This window comes from Chelonia mydas, chromosome 1, assembly GCF_015237465.2.
Source record: "Chelonia mydas isolate rCheMyd1 chromosome 1, rCheMyd1.pri.v2, whole genome shotgun sequence".
In the NCBI taxonomy this organism is placed as follows: domain Eukaryota; kingdom Metazoa; phylum Chordata; order Testudines; family Cheloniidae; genus Chelonia; species Chelonia mydas.
This window is the reverse complement of record NC_057849.1, coordinates 195,809,442-195,836,297: the sequence shown is the minus strand read 5'-3', so window position 1 is coordinate 195,836,297 and position 26,856 is coordinate 195,809,442. Positions and strand designations below refer to the sequence as shown.

Sequence of the window (26,856 nt, the reverse complement as noted above, 5' to 3'; positions counted from 1 at the left end):
ATATAATAATGATATTCTGCAATTTCCACAGTATGCATCCGATGAAGTGAGCTGTAGCTCATGAAAGCTCATGCTCAAACAAATTGGTTAGTCTCTAAGGTGCCACAAGTCCTCCTGTTCTTTTTGCGGACCCAGGTTAGGCGTGATCTAGGTCTCCATGGAAACCGGGACACGCAGAATTCTCGTCTATTTTCTCACGATACTTCAGCCCGCCCTCTCATTGTTGCTTAGGCAACGGAATAGCGAGACAAGTTTGGCCCTTTTGACCCGCCGTCTTCAGCGCTGGGCTCTACGGGTGAGTGAGGGGAACTGCGGCTGGTCGCTGCTACCATGGCAACGCGAGTCGCCGCGGGCTCCCGGCACCGTGCGCAGGCGAGAGAGGGGCCGAGGGGAGGGGGCGGGGCGCAGGGTGTGGCGCCCGAGGCACGGGGCGGTGATGAGGCGGGCTGCGGGCGGGAGCCGGAGCCGGAGCCGGGCGCAGAACCCTGGAGTCCTGGCTCCTATTGCGCGGAGTAGAGCCGCCCCCCGAGCTGCCTGGAGCCAGCCCGACCCCAAAGGTCAGACCGGGGAACCTGCCGCCTCCGGCCCCTGCGAGCTGCTGCTGGGCCCCGCGCCCGCTCGCTGATCGGAGCGTGGCGGGCTAGCGGGTGCCCTGGCGATGCAGGGCGGCTTCGCTCCAAGCCCGCGCCGCGACCCGGCCGCGCGGTCCAGCCCTTGGGATGGGCCCTTGCGCTGGCCCCTAATGCGCTTAGCCGCGGGGCAGAACTAAGCGGCTTATCTCCGACGCGGGGGGGGGGGGGTGACTGGCTCCTTTGCAGCGTGAACATTCATACGGTGGAGAAAGGTACGTTGGACAGCCCCGCGGGGGCTCCCAGCACAGGGCTGGAGTCTGCTGGAGGTGACTGAGGTCCCTGCTTGGCTTTGCATTGCTACTCATGCCCTGGGCAAGCCCCTGTCTGCGCTCCGTGCCTCAGTTTCCCCACATAGGTAAAATGGAGTTGGTAGTATTACTCTACTTCGCAGGGGGGAATACTTGCTCTTAATTTGTTAATGAATTTGTTGCACGTTGCAATAGCTTGGGAGGAAGGTGTTATAAACATAGTGTCTTGTGATTTTATTTCTAGGAGCTAGAAAAAAATGTCTGAGAGGCAGACTGGAAGTGTTCTGTCCAGAGCATTACAGACTTTACAACTGCTTTGTATTAATGAGGCAAATAAGTTAGCAAAGTCTACCAAAGGGTTAGTCTCATGAACTTAATGCAAAATTATGGTAATGATTAGTCTTCCCTCTACACCCTTTTGTTCATACAGAGTAATCTTTTTGTTAAGACCATAACTTTTTTGTTTTGTGTACTCTGTGTGAAATGTGATAGAGTTTAGGTCGTGCTTCGAACTTTGCAACTTTATAAATGTTGAATTTCTTTCTTTTTGTGCATGTCAAGTCCCTGCCATGATTTTATTTTTATTTCTTAATTGGATTACGGTGCTAAGCAGTGTACAAACATATAACAAGACAGCCAGTAATCTGAAGACCTTACCATCTAAAGCCTCGTCTATTCACAAAACTTTTGCCAGTATGTCTATATTGGTGAGAAGAATAAGTTATACTGCCAAAAGCACACTTTTGCTTCTATAGCTGAGTCATAAAAAAAAATCACACCTGTAACAGGCATAACTAAGCCAGCAAAACTTTTAAATATAGACCTGGCCTAAGTGGAGAGCTTTTACAGCTGAATATGGTGGTCTGTGTATAACTTTTTTGTTTTTTTTTTAATGATTATTATCCAACAAAATAAAAACAGTTTTATTTACTTTACTATGCTGATTGAGGATTACAGTACAATAGAGACAGAGAAGTCTCACTAGATAATCCAGTTCACTCCTGTGCAAGGGCAGGGTACTAGCTAACTGCACTTGAGGGAGAGATCCTTAGCTGGTGTAAGTCAGCCTAACTCTAGTGAAAGTCAGTGGAGCTATGCCGATTTACATCACATGATGGAGAAGAATAGAACATATTGAATGAGTAGTGCACTGTTTTTATTTGTTCTGTTTCTTAATTTCTCAAGCCGTTTTTGTCCAAGTATAATAAAGCACCATACGTAATTTGGGACCGCTTAGCTCTCAAAGTTCCTTCCCATCCTGTCTCTGATATCCTAGTTCTACTAACCCATGCTCTTTTCATGTGTACCAGCTAGTTTACAAAGTACTTCTACCCTATGTTGGGGTCCATAACTCATGAATATGCAATTTGTAATAAGATGTTAACATGAAATATTGGGTTAGAAGTTTAATGGTAAACCCAGGATGGGCAGGGATGGTGTCCCTAACCTCTGTTTGCCAGACCTGTTCTGTTCATTCCCCCTGGGGCACTGGCATTGGCAACTGTCAGAAGAAAGGATACTGGGCTAGATGGACCTTTGGTCTGATCCAGTATAGCTGTTCTTCAATATGAGACTATGACTAAGAATTAACTTATAGTTGAATATTATTACTTTGGTTGTACTTACCTAGTAAATGTAAAATTACCCAGAATAAAATATATAGTAGTAAAGCAGTATTTCTGGTTATTAGGAATAGAAAGTTGAACTTAATAATGAATTAGTGAAGTTTATTAAGTATATAATCAAAATTTGTGTGATAACATTCCAATATTTAAAGCAGAAATAGATAAATTCCTTTTTGGAAAAATTTTTGAGTAAACAATGAATATTGAACTCCAGAATTAAAACTTTAAGAAAGCTGCACCAACATATCACAGAATGTGAAAGGACTATTATAACTATATATAACTTTATGAGAAGAATAAACAACACAGTTACTAAAAAGACTTTAAATTGATTCTGTTGATGAGTCAATGACTTGAGAAAGGACTGAAAGATAGACTTTTGCCAGACCACAACGCCCTCTCCTGGGCAAACACAAATAGGGCAGCTCTTCCTGACCTGTCATTGAAAAGACAGATTTCCAGCAATGTGATCAGCACGTTGCTCCCCCAAAATTTGCAACTATTCAGTGGGAAGGTGAACTATCAGATCTGACCATTTTTGGATAGGAATCCCCTGCATCCATATATTTCAATGGGAAACAATACCTATAAAATAATTGGACCTATGCCAGCCAACGGTAGCTGTAACTGTACCAGCAAGGGTACCATCTGCCTACCAAAAATCAATGCTCCTACTATAAAGAAGCTGCCTGGTCCCATGAACTGTTGTCACTTCTAGCTGAAGTGAGTCATCTTAGGGTAAGTCTAACATTTCATCTCCTGAGAGAGATGTACTCTTTTTAATTGAGTCTTTCATGGATAACATCCTTGGGGAATATTCGGTCCCAGGCATACATTTCTACCAGAAACCAACCTTAGGAAGGAGGTTGCCTTCCTAAAGAAATAGACATCACAAAAATCCATCTTGCTCAAGAGCTATCAGTCTCCACACTGAATGGTGAGATAAAACAATCCTGCTTCAGTACAGAGACTGGGGTAATCACTGTTTTCCCGTCAGCAAACCCATAGGTGAACTCTGGGCTCTGAAGGAAGACCAGAAGTTCCTTGGGGAAAGAACTATGTTGCTTTCCTATATAATCAACCAATTGGACCAAATTCCCGTGTTGCATAATTCCAGGTTTAAAACTTCCATTGGAATATTGCCAAACTATTCTGTTCCAATAACTGAAAGACAGATTGTGAATAAATCCAAAGAACAAGAAGCTTACTGCGGTCAGCATAATAGAAACCTAAATTCCTTTCCATGCTAACAACCAAAAACTAGGTTCTTAGAATTGTGAGAGATAAGCTTTGCTATAGCACCTAAAGCACTGTTTTAACTAGCACTGTATTAATGCACAGATACGGTTGTATTCTTATTCTTTTAAGGCTGATTTAATCATTGCCCATGCTTATTAAAAATATGTTGGCTACTCTTTAAAGATGTTAACAAGGTGAAACTATAAGCATTTGGTTATATGCTTTAAACTCAGCCTTTGCTGTGTTACTAGTCTGCTGCCTTTTATTCCAGTTTGAACTGCTTTAAAGGCTTAACTACTTAAACCCCTACTCTGACTGCCTTTATGTCTATTTCCCTTTCATGCCTATTTTGCCAAACTAACAGGCACTGCTGTTGCCTGTATCTGTTTGAGTGAGCAAGTGACAGGTAATTTCTGTTTCACCCTCCTGCTTCAAAATCTGCTGTTCATGCCGCTGTGTGTGCAGAGAGAGAGAGAGAGAATAACTTTTCATACTCTCCATTTCATTTAAACTGTAGTGTAGTCTGGACAAACTGTAGTTTGTCTATACTTGTACTGTTAAAAAATGGCCCTATCAGAATTCATTCTAAAATTATGAAAACCTACTAATTGCTGTCTTTGTTTTAGTTTGAGAGAAACCTCAGACTGTGAATGAAATTTCTTTGTCTAACTGAAGCTCTGAGAGCAAGTTGAATTTTGATATTCCTTTTGTGTCTTAAATTTCCAGCATTCACTCTAGACTTAAACATTTTCACAAAACATCATCTTCCTTTAGATAAATTAACTGGGACTGCATTGTTGCATCCAACATTGCCTCTTAAAGACACCTTACTTCACCATTCTTGACTTAAGTCTTAACTTTACACTGCTGCATTTCATGGTAACTATATCTTTTATGCCTTTCATCATCTCCTAATTAACTCAGCTTAATCCTTATGCTATTGTAACTATTCTATTTTGCTATTGAAATGTTTTGTGAAAATTGTAACAGTAATTATGCATGTGCGTACACTAAATATTAATGTTGTGCTTACAGTGGTCATATCATTTGAAGTTATTCTCTTGACTCTCCCAGTCAGTTTTAAAAGCATTTTCCTGAGAGTATTCAAAAGAAGTTACTACTTGGCTTTACTAAAGCTTGTTTAATTTAAAATGCTAAAATTATATTGCATTGTTTTATTCAATTCCTAATTCAGTTTAAAGACTGTGATATAGCTCAAGTATGTTAGTTCATAGAAACCTGGTGGTGTGAAGTGCATTTGCCTGCATTTATTTTGTGCTTCAGTTGCCTCACTCAAATCTGTATGTACCCATAAAGTACTGTTTCTTTAATATGATTTTGAGTTATATTAAGGATTTGTAGTGCTGCCTTTTTCAGTCATGCTGTACTCTTTTAGTTGATTTTTCAAAGTGGTATTGTATCCTAAATGACTAATGGAATGACACAGATGTTTAATTGTGGTTATTTGTTCAACTTATACTTGCTTTGTAGTATTGTTTCCTTTGACCTAGTTGATGCTTTGATTTTTTTTATGTAGTTCTAGAATGTATACTCTATTTTAATATGGTTTCTTTTGTGTAGTTAACGTATTGTATCACTCATTTATTTACTTTTTATGTAATCCTTACCTGCTCATTATTTTTGAATAGTAATATTTTCTTTTATTTTTACTTCCATTACTAATTTTAATAAAAACTTTTCATTTATTTTAAAGTTGTTTCTTTGGTTGGTTAGTTGGCATTTTTTAATGCATGAGAAAAGAGTTCTTGGTGGTAGAATGTGGGACAAATTAATAGCTCTCAATAATTCTATTTTTGGCTTTTGTATTCCCTGAACTACTCAGATGAGAAACAATTAGTTAATAATTCCATCCAATTGTTTCTCTCAATTATCAATTTTGATAGTTTGGTAATCAATTTTAAAATTACCTCATGCTCAACTCTTTGAAAGACATGTTTTTACTCCCACACCTAAATCCTGTTGTTTAAGCTGGAAATGGAGGCATTTCTAAATACATATTTTAAATGGAACCAGTTATTTAGAGTTTGATTCTACAACTGCTTTGGATTTAGGACTCTCACTGGTTCCAGTCAAGTGTCTGATGTATCAGGCTCTTCTTGTTTTGAATACTCTGCTCTATGGGAAGCTATGAAAGGTCTCTTCTAGGACATTGTGCGCCCCAGTTTGTTGCTGTGTTGGCTTTAACCTGTGAGAATTGTTTCAGTACCTTCTTTGAATGAACTAGTGGTGCCTATGCTGGTAACATGTTAAGGGAATAAATATATTGCCACTGCCACGGGCAGGATTGCCCTCCCCAGTATGTATTGTTATAATAAATGAAACATCTCCGCTGCTGTTTTTATAGCTATTGAGAGAGAGAGAACAACAAAAAAAAACTGGAATGGAAGCAGTAGGAGAGATGTTATCTGGTACCAGCACTGTAGGTATACTGCAAAATTGGTCTAATGGTTAAAGAATAGGGACTAGAAGTTAGGAGATCATGGGTTCTCTTCCTACCTCTGCCAATGATGTTCTTTAAGACTGTGGATGAGTCAGCTTACTTCTCAGTGCCTCAGATCCCCATTTTACAGGTGGGAATGAAAATATCTCCCTACTTCACGGGTTGAAAGGCTAAATCCATTCATAATGGAAACCCCATTGGGAGCCTCTCTTGTAAGGTGCTATAGAAATACAGTAGCTAGGTGGTGGTATTGTCCACCACTTTACCTATATGCCACAGGTATCAACAGTATATTGTTGTGTGTCAATAAAAATCTTATGAAAATAAGGATATTTTCCCCTCTTGTAGCATTGCTGTAACACAAAGCCAAAATGAGTGACAAGAAAGACACTAATGACTTAAGAGAGGCTGGTGATTCAACAGAAAGTGCAGAATATGAGGATGATTTTGAAAAGGATCTTGAGTGGTTTATTAATGAAGAAAAAGAAGATGACGATGACCCTGGGGAAACAGAGGTATTTGATTAGGAAAATGCTAATTATTTTACAATAGACTTGCAGATTTTTAACAACTTGAACCCCACATACGATCAATGCAAAGTTTGATTTGAAATATGTATGTAATTGTAAACATGCTGATATTTAACTAGGAAAAGGGTATTCAGGATTCTAGTTGAAAGAGATGCGGTGTACATGGCTTTTCCAGTTACTCAGATCATTCCGGTCTTTAAAATAGAAAAGCCAATATTCCCTATAGGGACAAAGAGAATGTGCTTGGATCAAAAGTACTTTTTCCATTTCCTAGCTGGTGGTCTTGAAGCATTTGTGCAACTCCCATTATGAATTTTTTATGTTGCCTCATACCACTTTGCTACTCAAACTTTGGTTCATTCCAAATTACATGAAGATGAGAATATGGAGGGATGCAGTGAGAGAGGAATTAGTGCCAAAATGGAAACTGATTATGAAATTCATTATTTGATAGGCTGTGTTTGGTACTGCCCTCCTACCACTCTTGTTATTCTTCTCTCCTTCCTGGCCTCTGTTGAGTGGAGGGACTGAAAGACCCTCCCCAATGGGACGCTAACAATAGAAATGAGCGCCATATCCTCTAGTTCAAGTGTAAAACCACATGGGATAGAACTCCCAAGTCCTACTGTTGCTGGGCCTTTTGGAGACCACAGCTTTCACATCATCACCTCTGGAGGCATGCAATCAGTTCTAATAGAAGGCTGAGCTCATAAGAGTAGGGCCTTTTTCCTGTAGCTTGCATCTCATCTGTGTGGTATATTTTAGCTATCTGACTGTTTTCTGTGTACTGCACCTTTGAATCTCTAAGGATGGCTATTTTGTATTCAGTTCAATGCAGACTGTAATAGGTGGGGGAGACTGTGCTCTCTCATAGCGACTTTACTTTCGTTCTTTCTTTTTTTGTTTAAGTTAACAGATCAGACTGAGAGCAAATGGTTGCTTTTTGTGTATGGAAAACGGGTTTGTGTTGCCCTCCTCTTGGCCCTTTGTAGCATAGCTACATAACATATGCTATGCTTTAGGTCTGTAATCGAGTGACGCAATTGATTCAGTCTCCCTGGCCACTCGATTACAGGCCTAAAAGTGGCAATACTACAACAAAAAAAACTTCAAAAACAGACTCCAACGAGAAACTGCTGAATTGGAATTAATTTGCAAACTGGACACCATTAAATTAGGCTTGAATGAAGACTGGGAGTGGATGGGTCATTACACTAAGTAAAACTATTTCCCCATGCTTATTTTTTCCCCTTACTGTTATTCATACCTTCTTGTCAGCTGTTGGAAATGGGCCATCTTGATTACCGCTACAAAAGGTGGGGTTTTTTTTTGTTTTTTTTCCCCCTCCTGCTGATAATAGCTCACGTTAACTGATCACTCTCATTATAGTGGGTATGGCAACACCCATTTTTTCATGTTCTCTGTGTTTGTGTGTGTATGTATATACGTATGTGCGTATATCTATATCTTCCTATTGTATTTTCCACTGCATGCATCCGATGAAGTGGGCTTTAGCCCACAAAAGCTTATACCAAATAAATTTGTTAGCGTCTAAGGTGCCACAAGTACTCCTCGTTCTTTTTGCTGATACAGACTAACATGGCTACCACTCTGAATGATACAGACTAACATGGCTACCACTCTGAAACTTGGCACAAACTGGTCTCTGGCGCAATTTGCTACTTTTCTGTTCCTGAACTTGCTTAAGCAGTCTGAGCATGCTCAGTAACATCTGCTGAAGCCTCTGCCCTTACTCTGCTCTCACTTGGAATCATGATGTGTGCTGCCTTCTTTTCATATGGACTAAAAAGGTGCAGACGGGGCACACTGGAGAGGAGGGATAGGCTGAATTTGTGCAGGAGAAAAAACTGAATACACAGGGGGGTAAAACAGACAGAATATGGGGCAGAGAGTTAAAATCAGGGATGGGGTAGAAGTGAGGTTAAGAAAGGAGTAGAGGCACTGCCAAACAGTGGCAAAGGGGAAAAACACCAGAATAGCGAGGGGCAGAGAGGATGAAAGTTACCCCAAATGGGGTGAGCAATCTGTAGTGTTTGCAGAATTAGGATATAGTTGGCAGATGGGCTTCCCCACCCCTATCCCCAGCAGGAAAGCAGATCTCATCTGCTTCTCAGGGCCAGCCAGAAAGGATAAGGAGTGGGGTGGGGGTGGCAGGGGCTCCTGGGAAGGAATGGTAGAGAGGTCCCTTGAGACCTGAAGTTCCTGACCATGACACAGAAGTTCCTAAAATACCTAAAGTAGCAGTTACAGTAACTGGTTTTCAAATATCAGTAATGTGACATTTTTTCCCCTTTTTAAAATTATTAATTATTGCATGAACATGGCAAAAATCTGTTTTGTTTGTGCTACAGAGTAACAGGTATGTCTACACTGCCCATGTTACAGTGCGGCTGTGGTAGAGCTGTGACATGGGCAGCGTAGTCACACTTTATTGCCAGCTGAGAGCTCTGCCAGTGATAAAAAAAATAACTACCCCAAACGAGGGGTGGTAGCTTGATAGCCAGGAGCACAGCTGTCTATACTGGTGCTTTTCAGTGCTAAAACTTTTGTCGCTGAGGGGTGTGTTTTTTCCACAACCCTGACTGACTAAAGTTTTGGCGCTGAAAGTAGCAGTGTAGATACAGCCTAAATATAAGAATCTTGAACAGAAGTGTTTAGCAACACTTCACAACTTAATTAATTAAGTTGTGATCAGCTCTGCTAGAAGTAGAATGCTTGAGACCTGCTTCCAGCTGAATGGTCCACTATTGGCGCAATACTGCACAATAATACAGGTCTTTAAAACTCCCTGGACACACATTTACATGATACCGTTGTAGTAGGTCCCGTCAGAACTAGGCATTTTCTGAAGTCCTTAAATACACGTTTACATAATCCATACTTTAAGCAGTCCTGGAATACTTATTTACACAGTCGAGTGCGATCTCTCAAAAAAGCAACTGCAATCAATTGTCTACTCTCCCACAGTTCTGAGAGGGGTTTGCCTCTTTTTAAATAGCAAAGTGTAAGTTTTCCCAAGGACAAAAATGTAGTCCTCAGTGGAGTTTGTAGCCTGCTCAGCACAAAGAAAGTTTAGAGGGAATGTTGGCCACAGTCTTGTCGCTGACAGGATCTCTCTCTCTCTCTCTCTCTCTCTCTCTCTCTCTCTCTCTCTCTCTCACACACACACACACACACACACACACACACACACACACACACACACACACACACACACACACACACACACACACACACACACACACACACACACACACACACACACACACACACACACACACACACCCCCCTCCCGTTTGGAAAAGCAGCAAAGGAGTTTGTTATGCAGAACAGCAGGAACATATGAAGATGTTTGAATTTTACTTAAGATCACGTAAGAGATGAATAAGGCATTCAGAGTGCCTTTTCATTAGACTCTACCAGGACTTATGGAGGTGAGCTTCTGTACGGTACCAGTAGTGTTAGAGGGGATAGTTATCTATGTAGCACTTTGTCTTCAAAGTGGGGTATAGACATTAACTATATGGTGTTGGTTTATTACTATATAGCTGTGTTTTCCCTCTGACCCCCTTTCTACTCATATTGGTTCTGAAGTGTACCATGCAACAGAGAAGCCAGCCATCAGTCAGCCAGCCCTTTCCCAATCATCGTCCTACCTCTACTTCCTTTCCTCTTTTCTCCTGTTTTGTCAAACTGCAATCCTGTTGATTTAAAAATGTCTTAAAACTCATGCATCTTATGTTTAATTAAAAACTTAAGCCACATTTTTCTATAAGTGGTACATATACAGAGAAATATGATTCCAGAGGTCCCTCATTTGTGTAAATAAGATCACAACCCTAGAAGTCATGTGCTCTGTGCAGAAACAGAGAAACAACTGAATGTTATTACCTGGGATTATTTCTCCATTCAATTGAACATGTCACATATAATATGTATTCAAGGTTTGATTGTTATGCCATTAACATTCAGACATTCAGAATTATGTTTACCACACCAGCCTTAAAGATACCAATAAAATAAGGCATATGTCCTATATTTTTTAAAAAATTCTTCACTTGTATTACAAAATACCTTTGATAAATTTCAACTGAAGTAATTAAAAAAAATCCAAGTTAATTAGTTCCCCAGTTTGTTTGCTTTTTACATTTCTCTTAGTTTGAAACGTAAGGATGATTAGTCTGGTTCACTTTTGTTTGTACTATCATCCACTTCCAGTGAACTTTAGCTTCTAGATTTTGGGCATCACCACATTACTGCAATGTTTGGGTTGCAACCACTGCAGGGGATTTTTTCTCCTGTAAACTACTTAAATTAGAAGAAGAAACTTCAGCTTTAGTCAGTCTTTTATTTTCTTCTCTTGATGAGGTAGTTGTACCAGCCTCATCTTCATATCCTGATGAGTTTAAATCCTTTCATGAATTGCTGAAGAGCATTGCTGACTCCGTTCAAATTCCATTAGAGGAATTACAGAGGACTCATGACAAATGGGTACTAGAAATTGTTACCGCCTTTCATAAAATACTAATTCACACTTTTATCTCCTACAGTCATTTCCTTGTCCATTTTTAGGAACTCCTCTACTGAGAGGTTTCTTCTACAAGACATAGAATTTCTCTGTTACAGTTGGGGATAGTAGAAACAGTATCCCCTCAACACAGAGGAGGAGAGGCTTTTATTCCAGATACGTCCTTATTTCACAGGAGGATGAAGACCCGTTTTAGATCTCAGACAGCTAAACTCCTCAGTTTGTCATTTAAGAATCAGAATGATCAGCTTAGTCTCAATAATTCCATTGCTAGTTCAAGGAGATTGTTCTCGAACTCAAAGATGCTTATTTTCACCTAGATGAAAGCACACAAGAGGCTCCTAAGATTTATCATCAATCCAGATTGCTACCAACACAGAGTGCTTCCGTTTGGCTTATCAACAGCCCCAGAGTATTCATGAAGATGTTAGTAGTAATATCTGTGTCAAAAAGGGATAAGTCTAGTCATATCTAGATGACTGGCTAGTCAAACGGAGATCTTATTGAAAAGCTCAAGAGTCAGTGCCCAGTCCTCTTCATCTCTTCCAAAATATGGGGTTCAGAATAAGAACAATGCAAAGTACAGAGTTTGTAGGAGTGAGATTGGACTCTAGGGTAGTCAAAGCTCATTGGCCTTGTGAGAGGTTTCAGACCATGTCCATTGAATAAATCAACTGCAGTCAAGTCCTTGAATAACCGTAGGATATTGTAGCTGTCTGCCAGGTCACATTGCATTATGTACCTACATAACACCACATGACAAACTCCATCTTTGTTGTTTGTATCTTTGTTTGGATGGGAAGCCCATCTAGATGGGCCCCTAGTGCAAAGAACCTGGATTCCACAAGAATCTTGGTTTACATCAACATACTTGAACTCAGAGCAGTTTACAATGCATGCAATCAATTTCTGCCAATTATTCCAAATCAGTCCATTTAAATTATGTTAGACAACACAACAGCAGTATATTACATAAGCAAACAGGGAGAAGGATATTCTTCCCTCCTGTGAAAAGAAGTAATAAGACTCTGGAATTGGTGCACATGCCATCAGATCACTCTGTCAGCAGTTCATTTACTGGGTGTACAGAACACTAGCAGGTAATCTCAGCAGGCATTTTTTCAGGGATCATGAATGACTGCTTTTTGACTAGGCGGTACAAGCCGTCTTTAGCTGTTGAGGTCAGCCAGCAGTAAATCTGTTTGTAACGGACACAAACAAGAAATGTCAGAAGTTCCGTGCAAGAAAAGAACAGAGTCCAGGTTCTCTGATGGATTGTCTTTCAATTTCAGTGGTGAGAAACCCTAATGTACACATTCCTGCCAATTCCTCTTCTTCCAAGGGTACTGAGAACAATCAAAGCAAAAGTTATTTTGGTAGCTTTGAGATCGCCACGATTATCTTGGCTTTCAGAGCTGCTTCATTTTTCCATCCGTCCTATGATTTGTCTGCCTCTAACATCTAACAGCCAGTACGTCCTTCGGCCTGTGCCGCTTCCAGCAGCTCCCGTTAGCCTGGAGCAGCAAACTGCGGCCACTGGGAGCCGCGATAGGCTGAACCTGCAGACGCGGCAGGTAAACAGCCCGGCCCGCCAGAGGCTTTCCCTGCACAAGCAGGGGAACAAGTTTGGGAACCGCTGCTCTAGACAAAGGAACAGTTGGCCTTCATGATCCATCCACCCTTCACCTGGCAGTTTGGTATTTAGATAGATGTCTGAGTTAGAGAGATCATGTTTGTCTGAAGTCCAAGTAATCCTAATCAGTAGTAGGAAATGTTCTACAAGAAAATCTTATGATGCACAGTGGAAGAGGTTTGTATCTGACTGATGTCAACTCTTACCCTTTTAGTCTAGTATATCAGAGATTTTTGGATTACATTAGATTGTTAAAAACCTGGGATATTTCACTCAGTTCTCTTAGGGTGCATCTAGTGGCCATTAGTGTATTCCATCCATCTACAGACAATTCTACTGTATTTTTTTTCACCTTAACACATCTAGATGACTGAAAGGCTAGGGAGAGTATTTCCTCCAGTGTTTAAACGTATGCTTATGTGGGACCTCAACCTAGTTTTGTCAGTCTTAATGAGACCACACTTCCTTGCTTTACCGGCGGTTTGGGAGTCACCTGCAGTGGAATACATATAGGGACAAGCACTCAAGAAACAAAAGTTACTTACCTTACAGTAAATGTCATTCTTTGAGGCGTGTTGTCCCTATGTGTATTCCAGTACCCACCCTCCTTTCTGTCTGCTTCAGATAACTTTTAAACTATGTGGATTCATGGTAGAGAAGGAACTAGAATGTTGGTTGATCCTGCACTGCCCTATATATCACTGGTACTGGGCAATAGGAGAGGTAGGGCACATACATGGGTCAGACAGGCACTGCTAGTAAGATTTGTCCGATGTCAGAGACACGGAGCACGTGCATTAACAGTAGAATATAGATTCATAGATATTAAGGTCAGAAGGGACCATTATGATCCTCTAGTCTGACCTCCTGCACAATGCAGGCCACAGAATCTCATCCACCTACTCCTGCGATAAACCTCTCACCTATGTCTGAGCTATTGAAGTCCTCAAATCGTGGATTAAAGACTTCAAGGAGCAGAGAATCCTCCAGCAAGTGACCCGTGCCCCATGCTACAGAGGAAGGTGAAAAACCTCCAGGGCCTCTTCCAATCTGCCCTGGAGGAAAATTCCTTCCCGCCCCCAAATATGGCGATCAGCTGAACCCTGAGCATATGGGCAAGATTCACCAGCCAGATACTCAAGAAAGAATTCTCTGTAGTAACTCAGATCCCATCCCATCACAGGCCATTGGGCCTATTTACTATGAATATTTAAAGATCAATTAATTGCCAAAATTATGTTATCCAATCATACCTTCTCCTCCATAAACTTACCGAGTTTAATCTTAAAGCCAGATATGTCTTTTGTCCCCACTGCTTCCCTTGGAAGGCTATTTCAAAACTTCACTCCTCTGATGGTTAGAAACCTTTGTCTAATTTCAAATTTAAACTTCCCGCTGACTAGTTTATATCCATTTGTTCTCGTGTCCACATTGGTACTGAGCTTAAATAATTCCTCTCCCTCTCTGGTATTTATCCCTCTGATATATTTATAGAGCGCAATCATATCTCCCCTCAACCTTCTTTTAGTTAGGCTAAACAAGCCAAGCTCCTTGAGTCTCCTTTCATAAGACAGGTTTTCCATTCCTCGGATCGTCCTAGTAGCCCTTCTCTGTACCTGTTCCAGTTTGAATTCATCCTTCTTAAACATGGGAGACCAGAACTGCACACAGTATTCCAGGTGAGGTCTCACCAGTGCCTTGTATAACGGTACTAAAACCTCCTTATCTCTACTGGAAATACCTCACCTGATGCATCCCAAGACTGCATTAGCTTTTTTCACGGCCAAATCACATTGGCGGCTCATAGTCATCCTATGATCAACCAATACTCCAAGGTCCTTCTCCTCCTCCGTTACTTCTAATTGATGCATCCCCAGCTTATAACTAAAATTCTTGTTATTAATCCCTAAATGCATAACCTTACACTTCTCACTATTAAATTTCATCCTATTACTATAGTTTACCAGGTCATCCAGATCCTCCTGTATGATATCCTGGTCTCTCTCTAAATTGGCAGTACCTCCCAGCTTTGTATCATCCGCAGACTTTATTAGCACACTCCCACTTTTTGTGCCGAGGTCAGTAATAAAAGGAGTGGTCCCAAAACCGATCCCTGAGGAACCCCACTGGTAACCTCCCTCCAGCCTGACATAGGGACAATGCATCTCGAAGAATTCCAGGTACTGTGAGATAGCAATTCTTTTCTGAGTTATAGGAATCCAAAAAGGCTTAGAGAAATCTGCAAAAATGGGACATGTCAATAAACCTGGAGCTCAAAAAAGCATTTGTGTTCAAATCCTCAAATATTTCTCCTTACAACTAGGACTTTTCAGACAAAATGAGCTATTTTTAACAAATATACATGGGGGTCAAAAAATAAGGAGAGCTGCTTGCAACTTTAAAAGCTGAGCCATGAACATGGCTTAAAAGTACTGATAAATCATTTTTCTTGATAACCATGAATGCATGTACAAAGTATTTTGTATTCCTTTATATTTAATCCTGTGCATTAGATCTTGACAGATACATCCAGTAAACTGAGTTTTATCTCTTTCCATTTTTATGCTACATAGTGACAAAACTGAACTTTTGAACACTACTAACACCTATATTTTAATGACTCACTTCTGAGCGCTGTCCTGTTTAAGCATGGTTGAAAAATTGTGCCTTGGTCACATACTTCATATACCAAGTCTGAAGCTGATACTGGATTTTTTTATGGATTTTATGAGGGAGCGAAAATCAAGCGTCATGAAAACTGAGTTATAACCTTATTATGTGATCATGTACTAAAAGATCCTCTTCTGATGAATATTTGCAGAGGCTGGAAGGGGGCAGTGCGCTGTGAGAGAAGCAAAGCCCTGATTAGGGGGTGGGGCTTCTCTGATTGGCGGCTTGTTAAGGCAACAAAGGAGCCAGAAGCACAGGAGCCAGCCAACAGAGCCAAAAACGGTGGAGTCTGAGTGGGAGTTCAGTGGGAGGGGGCAAGCCCCTGTTACTAAGGGACTGAGAGTGAGTTCTTGTGTTTTTGGGTGTGTCTGTGTGCATGTGTGTGTTTTCCAAATTGTGGAGGCTGGTAAGGGGTAGTGCGCTGTGAGAGACTCTGATTAGGGGGTGGGGCTTCCCTGATAGAGGGCCAGAAAGACAGTGAATGGGCCAGCCAGCGGCACAGGAGCCAGCACAACCAGCTGAAAACAGGGGAGTTTATAAGGGAAGTTTGTGTAAGTGGGTGTGTGGTATTTGGTTTTTTCTGTTCCTTGACAGAACCTTGGGAGGGAAGGCTATGACAAATACAAAGGCAGCAGTGGTAGTGACCCAAGGAATGGAAGAGACAATGAAGATGACCGGATGCTATGGGAGTATATTATTCTAGAGCAGGTACCCAAAAAGAGCTTTGTTTGTATGAAGTGCTGCCTAATAGAGCTGATGGAAGAGAAGATCTGAGGTTTGGAGATGCAAGTGGAAACTATGGTTGAATTTCGAGAGGGGTTTCGAGCAGATGATTGTGGGAAGGCACGAGGCTTAAAGGAAAAGTCAAGATTCACAGATGCAAGATGAAGTGGTAGACTGGGTATGGAAAGTGGTTAGTGGAACCATGTGACTATGAGAACTAGATAGAGGAGAAGGCTAGTGAGGGAGAAATAGAGCTCAGGAACAGGTTTGCTGAGTTGGAAAATGAAGAAGGGGCACAGCAGGCAGTAACAAGGTGGGAGGGCAAGGAAGAAAAGATTGGCTAGTTCTGTAAGAAGAGGGGAAGAGTCAGTGGAGATAGCCTGAGTTCAACGCCCCGGGAGGATGCAGGAGGACTTGCAGAAGATTGCAAGGGAGAACAAAAGACAAGAGGACTTGCTGCCAGAAGGAATAGGAGGAGGGCCAAAGATTCACTCCAACACCAGGAAGAGGCAGGTCTATGTGACTGGTGACTCCCTACTACGAAGAACCGACAGGCATGTTGCCAGAGCTGATCCAGAGAACAGAGGGGTGTGCTGTCCGCTGGGAGCAAAGATAATGGATGTGGACCTGAGGCTGAAAAGGATCCTAATAGGGGCAGGAACGAATCCACTGATTTGTCCTTCATGTGGGAACAACTAATCTTGCTAGATTCTTTCCGGAATGCATTAAGGGAGACTATGCCAGGCTGGGGAAGACGCTTAAAGAAATAGAGGGTCAGGTGATCTTCAGTGGGATTCTTCCTGTTCATGGAGGATGAGAATGAAGATGAGACAAGATTATGATGATCAACTGATGGCTCAGGAAGTGGTGGAAGGCTTTGGTATGTTTGACCACTGGGAGGCATTCATGAACAGAGGGCTGTTCTCATGGGATGGACTCCATCCGAGTAGGGAGAGAAATAGACTTCTGGGATGGAGGTTGGCACAACTGATTGAAAGAGCTTTAAACTAGGAGCTTGAGGAAGACACTTATGTAATCTCCATGCCTGATTCTAATGACCAGGATGAAAATCAAGGAAGAGAATACATCAGTGGAGAAAGGAACAGCAGTGGGTAGGATAATGGACATTAAGAGGAGAGAGAGTTGTTGTTAGTGCTGTGGCGCGTTGCTGTTCTCGGAGCTCCAGTGTCAGCTGCACTAGCAGACAGTGCAGCACGTTAATTCAGCAGACCTCAGTGTTGTTCATAAGAGAGACCACAGGCTCGGTTCAGTGGCACAAGGCCCTTGGACAGGCTTATTGTCAACAAAGCATGGTACTAGTGCCCCATAAGAGCTACAGGTACACTAACACATGTATGCCCATGACAAGGTACCCCCTCAGTCAGTACACCAGGATGCTGTCCCCTTGGTGATTACAAAGTTGCCCCTCCTATGACTTCTCCTTTTATACATTAATACAAACATGTTACGTATTATACTCCAGACATTGTTAGTTGCCACCTTTATCCTTGTTCCTGCTAGTTTGAACAAAACATTCTTATCCATTGTCCTGTCCATCATATCCTTGTCTTATGAGGGGTCAATGTGTTCTTGTACTATTTCTCTGGGATGCGTTTAGGTAGTTTTTTGAGAGATCTGTGTTTTTTATACCATTCTCTCCAGTCAGGAATGTGCTTACTTGGTGTTAGTTGATACCTAGTGTGTTGTTTTGCCAAGGCCAAGCCTACTCTGGTTCACAGCCTTTGGCTCACACTGCTAGTTATGCCTACGGCTCCAGCAAGGCGTACAGTAGTGTCAGTACCAATGAAGCCAACAGTCAGGTAGGCAGTACTGGCAGTAGAATGACTACCCAATTGGGTGAGGAATCTGGGCAAAGCCAAGCAGAAACAACTAAGATATTTGTATACCAGTGCAAGGAGCCTGGGTAACAAAATGGAGGAATTAGAACTACTGGTGAAGGAAGTGAAACCAGATATTATAGGGATAACAAACATGGTGGAATAGTAATCATGACTGGAGTCCAGGTATTGAAGGGTACGTGTTGTTCAGGAAAGACAGAAGTAAAGGTGGTGGAGTAGCATTGTATATTAATGATGAGGTAGACTGTAAAGAAATTAGAAATGATGGAATGGATAAAACAGTCTGTGTCAATATCACTTTCGGGAAGAAAACTACCAGAGGTTCCCCTGGGATAGTGCTTCGGGTATGCTATGGACCCCCAGGATCTGATTTAGATATGGATAGAGACCTCTTTAATGTTTTTAATTAAACAAAGACTACCGGCAATTGTGTTATTAGGGGAGACTTTAGCTTTCCAGATATAGATTGGAGGACAAGTGCTACTAATAATAGTAGGGCCCAGATTTTTCTGCATGTGATAGCCGACATGTTTCTTCACCAAATAGTTAGTGAACCGAAAAGAGGTGAGGCCATTTTAGATTTGCTGTTGGTGAGTAGTGAGGACCTCATAGAAGATCTGATTGTAGGAGGCAGCCTTGGTTCAAGTGATCATGAGCTAATTCAGTTTGAACAAAAATAGATCTGCAACTAGGGTCCTTGATTTCAGAAGGGCAAACCTTAAAAAATTAAGGGAATTAGTTAGGGAAGTGGACTGGACTGAAGAACTCAAGGAACTGAATGCGGAGGACACTTGGAATTATTTAAGTCAAAGTTGCAAAAACTATCTGAAGCCTGTATCCCAAGTAAGGGGAAAAAAATTGTAGGGAAGGGTTGCAGACCAAGCTGGATGAGCAAACATCTCAAACAGGTGGTTAAGAGAAAACAGAGAGCCTACAAGCAATGGAAGATGGGATGGATCAGCAAGGAAAGCTACCTCTTGAAGGTCAGAAAGTGCAGGGAAAAAGTGAGAACTACCAAAAGCCAAGCAGAGTTGTACCTTGCAAAGGAGATTAAAATTAATAGTAAAAGGTTCTATAGCCATATAAACAAAAAGAAAGAAAACAAATAGTGGGAACACTAAACACTGAGGATGGGGTGGAGATTAAAGATAATCTAGGCATAGCCCAACACCTAAACAAATACTTTACCCTTATTAAAAACTGAGCCAATGAGAAGGTTAGATACAATGGCAGGGTGGGTAATGAGGATACGGAATTAGAAATAACCACACCCAAGGTGAAAGTCAAACTTGAACAATCTAATGGGACTAAATCGGGGGGGCATCCAAGAATATTAAAGGAACTGGCAAATGAAATTGCAAGGATTTTAATCGATCTATGAATTTAAGACTGGATAATTGCTGCAATACTACCTATTTTTAAGAAAGGAAAAAAGTGATCTAGTAAACTACAGGCCTGTTAGTTTGACCTCAGTTGTATGCAAGGTCTTTGAACAAATGTTGAAAGAGAAAGTAAAGGATATAGAGGTAAACAGTAATTGGGATAAAATACAACATGGTTTTACAAAAGGTAGATTGTGCCAGACCAACCTGATCTCCTTTGAGAAGATACCTGTTTTTTAGACAAAGGAAATGCAGTAGATCTGATCTATCTAGATTTCAGCAAGGCATTTGATACAGTTCCACATGGGAAAGTTAGTTAAATTGGAGAAGATGGGGATTAATTGAGAATTGAAAGGTGGATAAGGAACTGGCTAACAGGGAGACTACAATGGGGATCTTACTGAAAGGTGAACTGTCAGGCTGGAGCGGGGAGGTTACTAGTGGAGCTCCTCAGGGATTGGTCTTGGGACCTATCTTCATTAACATTTTTATTAATGACCTTGACACTAAAAATGGGAGTGTGCTAATAAAATTTGAGGAAGTCACAATGTTGGGAGGTATTGCCAATATGGAGGAGGACCAGAATATCATGCAAGAAGATCCGGATGACCTTGTAAACTGGAGTAATAAAAATGGGATGAAATTTAATAGTGCAAAATGCAAGGTCATGCACTTAGGGACTAACAAGAATTTTTGCTATAATGTGGGGACTTATCAGTTGGAGGCAACAGAGGAGAAAGAGCTGGGTATATTGGTTGATCACAGGATGATATGAGCCGCCAATGTGATGTGTGTGAAAAAAGCTAATGCAGTCCTAGGATGCATCAGGCAAGGTATTTCCAGGAAGTGTTAGTACCATTATACAATGCACTGGTGAGACTGCATTTGGCATACTGTGTGCAATTCTGGTCTCCCACATTTAAGAAAGATGACTTCAAACTGGAACAGGTTTAGAAAAGGGCTACGAGGCTGATCAGAAGAGTAATGTACCTTATGAGACGTTATAACGTACCTTGGCTTGTTTAGCCTAACCAAAAGAAGGCTGAGGGGAGATATGATTGCTCTGTATAAATACATCAGAGGGATAAATACAAGAGAGAGAGAGAGGAGTTATTTAAGTTAAGCACAAATATTGATACAAGAACAAATGTATATGAACTGGCCATCAATAAGTTTACGCTTGAAATTAGACAGATTTCTAACCATCAGAGGAGTGACGTTCTGGAACAGCCTTCCAAGGGAAATAGTGAGGGCAACAAACCTAACGTTTATCTAGACTGAACTTGATAAGTTTATGGAGGGGATGGTATGATGAGAATGCCTACAATGGCATGTAACCAATGTGTGACTGCTAGCAACAAATATCTCCAACCACCGGTGATGGGACACTACTTGGGGAGAGGTTTGAGTTACTACAGAGAATTATTTCCCAGGTATCTGGCTGTTGGGTCTTGCCCACATGCTCAGGGTCTAACTGATTGCCATATTTGGGGGCAGGAAAATTTTTTCTTGGGGGTCAGGTTGGCAGACACTCTGGGGGTTTTTCAGCTTTCTCTGCGGGATAGGGTACGGGTCACTTGCAGGCTTCAAGTACTGTAAATGGTGGATTCTCTGTAACTTGAAACCTTTATCATGATGTGAGGACTTCAGTAACTCAGCCAGAAGTTATTGGTATGTTACAAGAGTGGGTGTAGTCTGCAATGTTCAGGAGGTCAGACTAGACAATGATGATGGTCCCTTCTGGCCTTAAAGGCTGAGTAATATGCTCAAAGGGGCATATTCAGTTCTTTGCCATGGGAGCTTAAACTGTAAATTTCCTGATTTCTGTGGTTTTAGAGTCCCAACCTCAATGATATATTATGCATGTATAAACTACCCAGTGTTAATTTTTAACTTATTAGAGAGGTTATTTCTTATACAATTTAAAAAGGAGGACTCTCTTTCTTTTTAAAATCCTGATCAGAATGAAGAGGATGTAGAGGCAAATATTGACGAAGACAATGAGGAAAGAGAAGAATGTGTAGAGCAGCTTCCTCAGCCTGATGCAGATCTGGAGGAGAGTCCACCAAATGAAGAAAAACCTGTATCCGTACCCGAAGTTAAACCATTGGATCATACATCTGATACTGACAGTGAAAGCTCCATCCAGGAGTCCAAGCTGGAAAACCAGCAGGAACTGGATGAGGAAGATGATGAAGAAATAAAGCGCTACATTTTGGAAAAGATCGAAGAAGCCAACAAGCTGCTGGAGAACCAAGAACCTCTGGATGAGAATAGAGAAAGGAAACTAAAATTCAAAGATAAATTGGTAGATCTGGAAGTTCCCCCTCTAGAAGATACGGAAGCTTATAAAAATGATCCTGACAGTGAAGAGGCTGTTTCAAGTAGGCTGTCTCAACTGCATATTTCTAATGAGCCAGGACTGGAAAGCATGTCTTTTTCACTTAATGGTGGCAAGGATGAGGAACACAAGGATGGCAAGATCCTAGTAGAGAAAGATGGGAAGTTTGAACTCTTGAGTTTACGTGATATTGAAAGCCATGGCTTTTTGCCCCCGATAAGTGTTTCTTTCACTGACATTGAAGCTCAACCTATTTCTCCTAAGTTTTCCCATTCCATTATTTTTGGCACTCCCAGTCTAAGAAAGGAAGAGCCTTTAGTGCAGCAAGGGGTAAATGCTTTCTTTCCCATTGGAGAAGAGTTTGTCTGTTCCCCTAAGCCTCCACCTAACCCTAAGTATCGCCCAAACTCAGCTATCAACATTGCAAGAAGTGGGGGAATGGGAAGAACTCCCCGCAGGGTGCAGTCTGCAAATGTTCCTTTGAGAAGCTCCACCTACGGTCTTTCACCGAAACAAAAAGAGATGCAAAAACAGATGCAACAAAGGAAAGAGAAACTAAGGAAAGAGGTGAGGGTACAAAGGAAATAACCAGAACATAGTGATCACCAGACCTTCTGTGTTTCTCAAACTTAATGGGAAATATTGCTTCTCAAAAGCCATTCAGTTGATCATTTCTTCCATTTCCCCAATGATATAATAATACTTTGCACTTATAAACCAAATCCACAAAAAACCCTCTTTTTCATTAAAAACTAGTTAAGGCAATGCTCATGCATGGAAAGCAAGGAAACGTCCATTTAATATATCCATAAACATGCCTACCCCCATCCCATTCACCATTTTCACTGACACGCTTCCTTTCTGTTCATAAGTCCCATACATCTCCATGTACAGTAACTGAGTACACACACATGCCCCACGTGCCATCACATTTCAATCCAAAACCTTAACTCTGATCTCTGTGACATTTGTTAGAATCTGTATGCTGAATAAGTATGTGATATATGGTTTTCCCATGGGGACCTGTTTGGGAGTTAAAGGTTTGCATTGAAGTATGATTGTAAGGAATGTGGTGTGTGTAGTGTGTTGATGTATATGTTGGCAGTATATGGAACTTATTTAAAGAGCGGCAGAGTCTGTTGGCGAATGTGGTGTGCGGGGGTGAAAGTATGCTAAAGAAGGCTACTGTAACTGGACACTTCCTTGCTTTTAAAGGTTTGTGTGGGTGAGTGTTGCCCTCAAGCAACCTCAAAGGTTTCCTTTGTGGGAATTACTTGCGTTTTTTATGTAGGGGTTCAATGGAAAACAACTCAAGTACTCAACTCTCAACACTGTTATGTAGGACAGCAATTTCAAACAAGACATAGGGCTTGTCTACACTTGAAATGTTGCAGTGCCACTGCTGCAGCAGCGCTTCACTGAAGGCACTCACTGCCTACACTGATGGGAGGTCTTCTCCTATCGCCATAATTAATCCACCTCCCCAAGAGGCGGCAGCTAATTCTCCTGTCGACCTAGTGTTGTCTACGCTGGGGGTTAGGTCGGTTTAACTGCATCTTTCGGGGGAGGTAGATTTTTTTTTTTTTTTCCACACCCCTGAGTGATGTAGTTCTACTGATCAAATTCCATTGTGTAGAACGGGCCTTAGACAGACCTATTTTAGTAGGCTAGATCAGTGCCTTTATTTTATAATCATGTACTAAAGAGAAGAAACTGTACTAGGAGTTCTCTTGGCTCTCAGGAAAATAATATGTAGTAGGAAAAGTAAGTTTCTGAAAGATTAAATGTGTAGCAGAGACCTCAAAAATGTGTAACAATTGTCAGTTTTTGAAGACAATTGCTAAAAGATTTCAGGGAAAAAGATATTTGGACTTCAAAGGAGTGGTATTTTGTAACGAATTTTGAAAACAGGTCAGTGAAACTTATTTTAAACCACTTAGAGCCGTAGGGTAGATCTGGTTTAAAGTGTCCTGATCCACTTCTACTGAACCTCCAGTGATTTGAGACAAAGCATGGAAGGCTTCTGGAAATTGAGGTTGTAATAATAAGGGTTAGAATGAAAGACTCCAAATATAACCTTAATCATAGAGGTGCTCAAGGCCAGTTTTCTCCTCAAGTTAGTATTGACTTGATGTGTCCGTTGATTATTCCCATTTCTCTCAGTATGTTTTAGGGCAAGTAATTCAGACTATTTGTGGTGTTTGCTCTGACGCTGAACCCCTTTGCATGTGTCAGACTAACACCTTTCTTGTAAGATATTACTCAATCCTTAATTTCACACAAGGAAGCAGCACAAAGAAAACAACAGGAAGAAGAAAAGAAGAGAGAGAATGACATGGTCTTTAGAGCTTGGTTGCAGAAGAAAAAAGAACAAGTGCAGGAACAGAAGCGAATTCAGCGTGCAAAGGAACTAGAAGGCTCAAATAGTAGAGTAAGTTAAGACCTCTCCATCCCATACACGTTAAGTGTGCTGTAGGTATTCAGAAAAATTGAAATTTACACCTATTTTGCTCAGCTCAGCATTATAAAAATGAACATAGCAAGGAATATTCCATGTTTGCCACACTGTTTTCTCTTAAAAGTGCTAGAACTGCTCACACATCAGAATTTTCCAGTTTTAACAGGATGAACTTGAATCATGCAACAAGCTGTACTCATGTGACCTTTATGGTCCTAGGATCACTTATGAGAAATGTTACTATATTGCATTTTAATATGATGATGATTTAGCTTTGCCCTATGGTGAATCACAACCAGGAACTAATGTTTGTGAAGTGTCTCCATTAGCATTTATTTACAGTTGTGTTAGCAAGCAATTTACACGCGTTACAACGCAGCCAAAAACTCTAGTCTTAGAACCAGGGCTTTGTGTCTCAGGTTCTAAAATGGGGGCAATAATACTTAGTAAGGTTGTGAGGCTAAATTCAACATTGTTTATAAAGTATGTTTCATAACCTGGGATGGAAGATGCTAGAGAAGTTCAAAGTAGTACTGTTATATTAATTTCAAAGACAAACAGCATATTTAATTGTGTGTGTGTGTATGTATGTGCGTGCGCTTTATATAGCAGGAGAACAGAGATCCAGAGGAAGCTTTCAGGTTATGGCTTAAAAAAAAGCACCAAGATCAAATGAAAGAAAAACAAATGGAAATCCTTAAACGCCAGGAAGAGTGCCTGTACTTCCTTCCAAGAACAGAGGAATGTGACAGAGCCTTTAAACAGTAAGTCTATGGCTCTTATTTTCTATGGAGCAAGGAAATCTGAATGTTGTGTCTTTCAGCAACTTAAATTATAAAATTTATTTTATAATGCAACTTTATTTGTTAAGCATCTGTTATGAAAGCTTCATTTCAAAATGTTTGAAAGGGAAGCAACATATTTTGAATGAAGTGAATTATAGTGGCTGGGGAAAGAAATGGAGGTTTTCAGCAAAGATTTGAGAACTACCCTCCCCTTTGTTCCTATGGGTGTAAGAGCTTTCTCCTGTGTTGTTCCTAACATCTGGTACAGCCTCACTCTTTCTGCCTCATTGATGCTCACTCTTCTTTCAAATTTCTCCTTAAAACCTCTCAATTTCTTTTTCCCTGTCATTATTTAATGCAAGTATTTTGGGATGCTGGTTGTATGAAAAATCTACAAAATAAGGCTGTTTTATACTATATGCCTCTAGCCAAGGTGCACAACCCAGTGCTGAGTGACTTTCACCTAGTAAAGAAAGTCCAGCTAATGTTTAAAGCAATTAAAATATCTAGATCTGATGCTGGCTGAAAATCCCTTTACTATTTTAGTTTCTCTAAACCAGAAAGCAAGATGTTGTGAAAAACATAGCTTACTGTCTAATTTTTAACCTTTGTAAAGTATGTGGGGGACATTCTTCCTCAGAATTGAAGGCAGAACTGGCCTATCAGATGTGCCATCCTTTGAACACAGAAATGGAGTCCTTTACATTCTTCACAGACGATGAAAACTACATCCCTTTTAAGCCCTGATGTTTTGGGGGGCCTGCAGTCTGAATATCCACAGATGCCTAGGGCCAGTCCTGACTAGTCTGGTGAACTCACTTTCAGTTCCTCTGACCCTCCTCCCAACCTTATTGTACTCCTCCCATTGAAGCTTTCAGCCAGTGCCCTCCCCAGCCCCCTCCCAACATCACCAACTCCTGCTGGTTCCCAGCCTGCTGATCAAGGTGCGACCCCATAGTAAGAAGTTGTATTAGGAACATAGGCTGTAGATCAGTAAAGGTTTCTGGAAACGGGACTGCATTTGCTTCAGGCAAAGGTCCCACTCTTCCTTCTCACTGCTGACACTCTTGTAGATCTGTCCCACTAGTTTCCCTGATGTGCTTTGACCCTAGAAAACAATTAATTCCTGGATGTAGCCTGTTTGCTAAGTGATGCAGTGGCTTTAGTTAACTCTCCCCATTAAGAGAACAGTTGTCTGCTTTGAATACAGCCAGAAGTGATGGCCAGTGAGTGGTCAAAAGCTTTTTTTAATCACTATCAGTGCTTCCAAACTTGTTTTTCTCCACAGATGGCTAAAAAGAAAGAGAGAGGAAAAGCGAGCAGAGGAACTGGCTGCCAAAGAGCGATCGAGGCAACTTAGGCTAGAAGCCAGAAGAGCAAAACAAATCCAGAATATCCTCTGCACCATTTCTGAACCTAAATCCTTCCGCTTCACAGACCATTACAGCTGAAGGTTTGATGTGTCTCAAATATTAGTGTCAGCTGACATACCTATTATGGCTAGAGCTGCAGTTCTTGACAGCCAGTGCCCTTTTATGGTGTTTGAAAATCTTTAAATAATGGTTTAAAAATTTTCTCTTAACTGACAATGCATTTACTACTTACCATTTATTTATTTATTTAGAATTTGAAATGACAAACCTGATTCTGTTGTGTGTATGACTCAGCAGTGCTCTCAATCCCACTGAGCCAAAGTGAGAATAAATATCCATATAGCTGTG

The 26,856-nt window shown here is 41.1% G+C and overlaps 1 protein-coding gene across 10 annotated transcripts; it reads left to right on the top strand.

Moving 5' to 3' along the window:
- Nucleotides 1–207: 207 nt before the first annotated feature.
- Nucleotides 208–26,856, top strand: CCDC181 (coiled-coil domain containing 181). 10 transcript variants are annotated; one of them, XM_043538617.1, is made up of 7 exons: nt 296–372; nt 4,109–4,150; nt 6,554–6,720; nt 21,515–22,459; nt 24,177–24,323; nt 24,960–25,114; nt 26,424–26,856. In XM_043538617.1, exons 3-7 carry the CDS (start codon nt 6,577–6,579, stop codon nt 26,584–26,586), a joined length of 1,554 nt encoding a protein of 517 aa, XP_043394552.1. In that variant the 5' UTR covers nt 296–372; nt 4,109–4,150; nt 6,554–6,576; the 3' UTR covers nt 26,587–26,856. The 10 variants fall into 10 exon arrangements, with proteins under 10 accessions (XP_037764615.1, XP_043394555.1, XP_037764608.1 ...); XM_043538616.1 differs by lacking the exon at nt 296–372 and adding an exon at nt 409–844; XM_037908687.2 differs by lacking the exons at nt 296–372; nt 4,109–4,150 and adding an exon at nt 208–295.

Excerpts from the sequence above, each read along its gene's own strand:
- CCDC181 (XM_037908687.2), top strand. The coding sequence starts at position 6,577 with ATGAGTGACAAGAAAGACACTAATGACTTAAGAGAGGCTGGTGATTCA. Across the intron at positions 6,721-21,514 it reads ATGACCCTGGGGAAACAGAG|AATGAAGAGGATGTAGAGGC; the intron begins GTATTTGATTAG and ends AATCCTGATCAG. Across the intron at positions 25,115-26,423 it reads TGTGACAGAGCCTTTAAACA|ATGGCTAAAAAGAAAGAGAG; the intron begins GTAAGTCTATGG and ends TTTTCTCCACAG.